Source organism: Salvelinus fontinalis, chromosome 31 (assembly GCF_029448725.1).
Source record: "Salvelinus fontinalis isolate EN_2023a chromosome 31, ASM2944872v1, whole genome shotgun sequence".
Taxonomy (NCBI): domain Eukaryota; kingdom Metazoa; phylum Chordata; class Actinopteri; order Salmoniformes; family Salmonidae; genus Salvelinus; species Salvelinus fontinalis.
Genome location: NC_074695.1, coordinates 41,821,555 through 41,828,382, shown reverse-complemented (window position 1 = coordinate 41,828,382; position 6,828 = coordinate 41,821,555). Strand labels below are relative to the sequence as shown.

At 41.4% G+C, this 6,828-nt stretch overlaps 1 protein-coding gene across 1 annotated transcript; it reads left to right on the top strand.

The window, feature by feature from the left end:
* Window positions 1–62: 62 nt before the first annotated feature.
* Window positions 63–6,828, top strand: LOC129830276 (short-chain dehydrogenase/reductase 3-like). The gene is made up of 6 exons (XM_055892732.1): window positions 63–1,119; window positions 2,467–2,613; window positions 3,337–3,456; window positions 4,007–4,245; window positions 4,574–4,699; window positions 4,943–6,828. Exons 1-6 carry the CDS (start codon window positions 868–870, stop codon window positions 5,025–5,027), a joined length of 969 nt encoding a protein of 322 aa, XP_055748707.1. The 5' UTR covers window positions 63–867; the 3' UTR covers window positions 5,028–6,828.

Below are 6,828 nucleotides of genomic sequence, written 5' to 3'. Positions count from 1 at the left end.
TCATAGAAAAAGAGTGATATGTTTTTTTTCTCGATTTGCTGAAATGCTTGCAATTCTTTTAAGAGAAATGTACGGTCTGCGGTAATGGTCCCTACTTGAATACACAGCCCAGTTAATTTTACCGACACCAAATCAGAGTCAAGGTGCCAATGTGACCAAACAGGTATTGTTTGAATATGTGCTGTCCTGGGAATAGAGATATATGATGGAACTTGAGCCTACAATCAGATGAGAGTTACAAGTGATCTCATGTTGAATATCGTCACCTTAAAACACGATCTTTATGGGATTACTGATATATCACCAGAGTAATCAAATAACACATAGGCTACTTCTATATAGTTAGGACAGCCTATTGGCAATTCATAACATAAAGACAGTGGTGGTTGTAAACTTGATCATGTAACCCCTGTCCTCTGCAATTCATACTTTTTCCCCATGCGACTTTCTCCTCTCGCAGCTCTCTTGGGGGTGGAGAGAAAGAAAATGAGCAACCGCCGTTAACGCACAGTTAAATCGGAGGGACTTTAATCTCCAACAACTGTCAATCAACATTAATGGGCTATATAAAGCCATATTGTCGTCATACCGGTAGTCAGACAGTGCTGGGATTGAAAAGGCTGAGCATAGTCGAAGAAGTCAAATCCAAATTGTGTTGGTTGGCGCACGCACTGTTGGCATTGGCTCTCAATGTCAGCTATTGTCACTGCATGTTCGTACTGTGCCTATTATAACAAAGACTTATGTGTCAACATTGATATTCAAACTGGAGTGATGATAATTCTGTCGTAGAGGGGTAGTGTTATGGAGAAGACTTAAAGTTCCAACATCTGGCATCCCCGCACTTTGGGAAGGTGTGCATTGCCTATGTGGATACTCCAATTGTATTCTCAGAAAAAGGCATCTTTATACCTCAAAGTCGTAATGGAACTAAATAACTTGGGACACGCTTTGCTTTTCCCGTTCCACATCCTCTTCTGCATATTAAAAGCATGCTTTGGGTTGTTGCTCCCGAGCAGACGGAAGGACCTACGTGGAGAGGTGGTGCTGATCACCGGCGGTGGACGGGGCATCGGTCGGCATTTGGGGAAAGAGTTCGCAAAACATGGGGCAAAAAAGGTAAACAATCACTGTGCGCTATTATGCATTTGTGCGTCATTGCGCATATCATCAATATGATAAACGCACAATTAAAAAGCAATCCACTGCCAAACAGTCATATCCACCACTGTACCGTGCTCACATCACTTTGTATAGCTTGTATGTTATCTTATTTAAAAAAGAAAGAAGAATATGAACAAGAATCCATTAACATTTTATCTCATGTGAAAGTTGGGGAGAAGAAAGAGTTGTTGGAGATGTTTTATAATTTATACTCTATTTGATTCAAGCATAACTTCAAAATCTATTGTATTGTTGTATAACTTATATTATAGCTTTAGTTCTATTAAAAACTTGAGTCTATCAGTCACTCTCGGTGTGTTTGTTTTCCATGTGAAATGTAATTGGGAAAGCACTCACTAAAGTAAGCTAGTGGAACGGAGCCTGAACTCCTCTCGTCCCCTAGCTGACCTGGGGGACGTATGATGTGTAGTGTGTTCCCTTCCCCATTCATTTTATTGTAAAGGCACACAAACACAGGTGTTTCCTCAGTCCCTGATTGTAAAGGCACACAAACACAGGTGTTTCCTCAGTCCCTGTGCTTTACAATGGGTTGATGACAGGTTGGGCGGTTGGCTCCGTAGTGCTACAATGATATTTGACTTTTTAACCTCAACTCTAGCCTCTCCGGGTCCCCAGTGACTGTTCAAGAAAGTTCACTGACAGGGTAGTGGAAGGCACAGTTCGGTTCAGTGAAAATATTCCTTTTTATCACCGAAGCATTTGTCATTGTTGTAAAATGATCCGATGGTTATTTCTGTCTGTCCGTGTGTCTGTGTTCATGTGTCTGTGTGAGAGTCTGGTGAATGTGTATGTGCGTGCGTGTCTGTCTGCGTTTGTGTGCATGCTTGCGTGTCTTGCATGTGTTTGTGTGTGTAGTGGGGCCAGTAGCTAGACATCCAAGGTTATCAGTGTACAGGGGCCCCTCTGGGGACAGATATTAGATCTTTGTCTCTGGTTTTCACTCCAAAACTGCAAATCAAAGAACTTGTGTCTGCTCAAAATCTCTAGCCAATGCCTCCTCCATGAGCAATTCAAGATATAGCACTTTGCAAAGCACAGCAATCTCAAACAGATGGGAAAGATGTTAACGTAATACAATATAACTTCATATCTTGAACCTACTGTAGGCTACCTGAGCACTGGTTTAAGAAATGCATGCAATGATCATTAATCTACAAAAAACATTTTTCTTGCCGCCCAGAAAGCCTGTGTGTTTATTTGTGATTCCTACAAGATGACACAAGTCCAAATATGTGTTCTCAGGCCAATAGACTGTTCTTTTTGACCTTGTCTGCCTGTCAGGTGATCCTGTGGGGCCGCACTGAGAGGTGTCTGAAGGAGACCTGCGAGGAGATCTCTCTCACCACCGGAGTCGAGTGCCACTACTTCCTGTGTGACGTGGCCAATCGCGAGGAGGTGTACAAGCAGGCCAAGGTGGTCCGAGAGAAGGTACAGTAGAGATAACCTCCGAGATACTGTAGCCCCACCCAAATGAACAACCCAGTTCCTATGTCATTTAGATAACAAACACATGACCGTGTTGAAAATGGTCTACAGTCCAACCAGTCTTTCGAAGGTTGCCTCTGGGATCTTCCACTGTACAGTGTTTCACAGGGATATATGATGTATCAGCTTTAAGAGATTCTCTGGTACTTTTGTATACTTTTTAGCCAGTAGTTCTGAAAATAAAGCTCACAAGACAAAAGTAGTCCCTGAAAATTGCGTACTACGTCACGTATGTGCAGATATATGCACCACGTCATGGCTGTCTCTCTCGCTCTGCTATGTGTGCATCTTCCTACCTGTCATTCAAATGGCGAGGGCTAGAACTCAATTTTCTGGGGGGCTGGCCCACGTGAGGGAAAATGTAGGGAAAATGGCACAGCTTCCAAAAAAACAGTCGCTTTCAAACTAGGGATTTCGTGACTAATTGAGGTAAAACAGCAATTCTACTTATAGATTATGCATGTATGAACTACACATTGACACATTCAGCCCAAAGTTGGAGGTTTAAAAAAACACTTAGTCACCAAAGTTCCAGAGCATGTCTTTAACTTAACAAGGATTAAAATCAGACATAATTATCGCTCACTTATCAGTCTTGCAACTTAATACAAAGTAATAAAACAGAGGTAAGCCTTTTAACAGAATATGTTTATTTTTGTCTCTTAGGTAGGCGACGTCACCATTCTGGTGAATAACGCAGCAGTGGTTCATGGGAAGAGTCTGATGGACAGTGACGATGATGCCCTGATGAAGACTCAACACATCAACACACTGGGCCAGTTCTGGGTGAGTGTTGAAAAATAGATTTCCTTTAGATAAGTATGTTGATACAAGAAAGTACTAATTCCTTATGTCTTGTATTATGTATTGAAGCATTTTATGAATTTTGATTTGTTTCAGTTATTTGAAATATAAAGGTCATCTTTCCACGTATGTTGATACCACAATGTATGAAGGGGAGAAGTTATGTTTTTAGTACTCTATCTACTACTGGCCTCAAGATAACTCCCTGTTTGAAATAAAGGTTAAATAAAAATAATTAAGAATCAATAGATCTGAAATCAAATGCTGGTACCTGAGAAGGCTTGCTGACACTGTTAAAAGGATCTCATGATTTTAGTTTGCCTTCTGATTTGCTCTGATGGGATGTGGAACAGGTTCAGTTCCCCAATTCCCTCTGACTGCTGCAACTCCTCTCTCTTATTCTTGTGAATTCCTGAAGGTAGGAAGGGAACTCATTTTGAGAATTGGGAATAGTAGTGAGTGGAGCAGAACAGTGTGCAGACGGTCACGTTTCTCTCTGTCTCTCTCGCTCTAACTCTCTCCCTCTCTCCAGACCACCAAAGCTTTCCTACCCCGCATTCTGGAACTTTGCCATGGCCACGTGGTGTGCATCAACTCCATCCTGTCCCTGTCCTCCATCCCGGGGGCCATAGATTATTGCACCTCCAAGGCATCGTCCCTGGCCTTCATGGAGAGCCTCACCCTGGGCCTGCTGGACTGCCCCGGGGTGGGCTGCACCACCGTGCTCCCCTTCCACACCAACACAGACATGTTTCAGGGCATGAAAGTCAGGTGAGTGTGCCCACCATGGGATACCATACATTGGAACTACCATATATTGAGTCTACCATATATGGCACTCTAGTTGTTTTACAGTGGGTCAGCCAGTAAGCACAGTCAGCACACAGAATTGACACATGGACTCAGATAGAGGTTCCATAGAAAGCAATGGATGGAATGTCTACACGGACCAATCCCATTCACACATCAATAACAGGAAGAATGAATCGATATTGTGAAAGAAATTCACCAAGACACATTTGACAATATGACTTACAGGGTTAAATAAAAGTGAAGTGAGAGTTTGAAGGTAAAGTGTTGTGATGTGTTCATCCCCCAGGTTCCCTCAGCTCTTCCCACCGCTGAATCCTGAGCTGGTGGCCCAGCGGACGGTGGACGCAGTCCGGACCAACACGCCGTTCGTCTACTTACCATGGACCATGCACGCTCTCGTTATCCTCAAGAGGTAGGGGAATCGAATCCCAGGCACGACACCAGAGTTGCCTACTACTAAGTTAGATAGATGAGGCGGTGACACTGGGTCTTCTGAGTGCCAACAACTGTGTTAGCCCTCTGAACTAAAGCCCTAGGGACTAGCTTGGGGAGCTAACACAAGTCTTCAGGTCTCGGGCAAAGTTCATCTTCACCTAAGTGTGGTTCAATGATCTACCTCTGTTAGATAAACATGCTCCATTCTCTTCTCCAACAGTCTCCTGCCTCAGGCGGCCCTGGAGGAGATCCATCGCTTCTCAGGGTGCTACACCTGCATGGACACCTTCAAGGGACGGACATAGGAATGGAGGCCAGGCACGAGTACTGCCCTGGTCGTTCTTGAATTGCGGTGGCATTTGCGTCGCTTGCCTTTGCAACCATGAAAAACACATTTAAAATGACATAGTTACACATCATAAATGTTTTTGTATATATTGAACTGTTTATAAATGGTAGAACATAATGCAAGTCCTTTATCCTGCAGAACTGTAGGTTTAGGCATTGTTTAAAGTACTTAGGGTATGCAAATTGGCGTATCCCACTAGTGATGTGTAGAATTGTAGTGTTTTAGAGATACTGTATCAATCAATTATTATGAATGCTAGAAAGTGAACGAAACTATTTAATATATTGTATAGATCAATTAAAACAAAGGCTATTTAAATAACTATTTTCTTTACTAGTATGACGTGTCACTCAGTTTCATGTCATTGGTGTTACCGCCTTGAAAATCACTCATTACAAAGATAAACAAGGACTCCAGTGGCAAACTGTTATCGGGGAAGGGTCTATATTAAAGAGAACTCTTAGCTAACCTTTTAGTATGTCATAAATTGAAGGATTCCATTGATAACTTGGTGTGTCTAAATCCAGTGTCAGTTGGTGTTTAAATAAAGGGAAAAAACATTGTGAGCAAAATAATTAATAATATCATTTTAGTAAATTACTTTTAAAGGATTGTTCACTTTAGATTTGAGCATTTGTGGCCTCCATGTCAGAAAATCCTTATTTACCTAAAATGTCTCATTGGTGTTACCATCATTGGTGTTAATAATCCAACTGGTGGCACAATGTTAACATCATGGTAAAACATTTGTAAAGTCATTAAGCTACCATATTAGTTTATTTAGAATGGGAAAATGTTCCCAAATACATAAACTAGAAAAATTAAGTTAATTTTCTCCAATGTCATGCCCAAATGCCACTGTAATTCAAGAATGACCTGCCCATTTTCACATTAGAAACATTAACGCCGCGGCTTGGCACTAAGAGCTACACAACAGCTGCTCGTCTAAAGATGAAATTACAGTTGCTAATGGTAGAGCACAGACAGGGCCTTCAGAAAGGATTCATACCCTTGACTTATTTCACAGTTTGATGTTTTACAGCCTGAATTCAAAATGGATTTAATCAAAAATATTCTCTCTCACGCATCTACACACTACCCCATAATGACAAAGAGAAAACATGTTTTTAGACATGTTTGAAAATGTATTGAAAATTAAATATCTAATTTACATAAGTATTCACACCCCTGAGTCAATACATGTTAGAATCACATTTGGCAGTGAATACAGCTGTGCGTCTTTCTGGGTAAGTCTCCAAAAGCTTTGCTCACCTGGATTGTAAAATATTCTCACATTATTCTTTAAAAAAATTCTTCAAGCTCTTTTCAAGTTGGTTGTTGATCGCTAGACAGCCATTTTCAAGTCTTGCCATAGATGTTCAAGCCGATTTAAGTCAAAACTGTAACTAGGCCACTCAAGAACATTCAATGTCATCTTGGTAAGCCACTCTAGTGTATATTTGGCCTTGTGTTTTATGTTATTGTCCTGCTGAAAGATGAATTTGTCTCCCAGTGTCTGTGGAAAGGCAGACTAAACCAGGTTTTCCTCTAGGATTTTGCCTGTGCTTAGCTCTATTTAGTTTATTTTTATCCTAAAAAAAACTCTGTAGTCCTTGCCGATGACAAGCATACCCATAACATGATGCAGCCGCCACCATGATTGAAAATTTGAAGAGTGGTACTCAGTGATGTGTTGTGTTGGATTTGCCCCAAACATAACTCGTTGTATTCAGGACATAAAGTTAATTTCTTTGCCA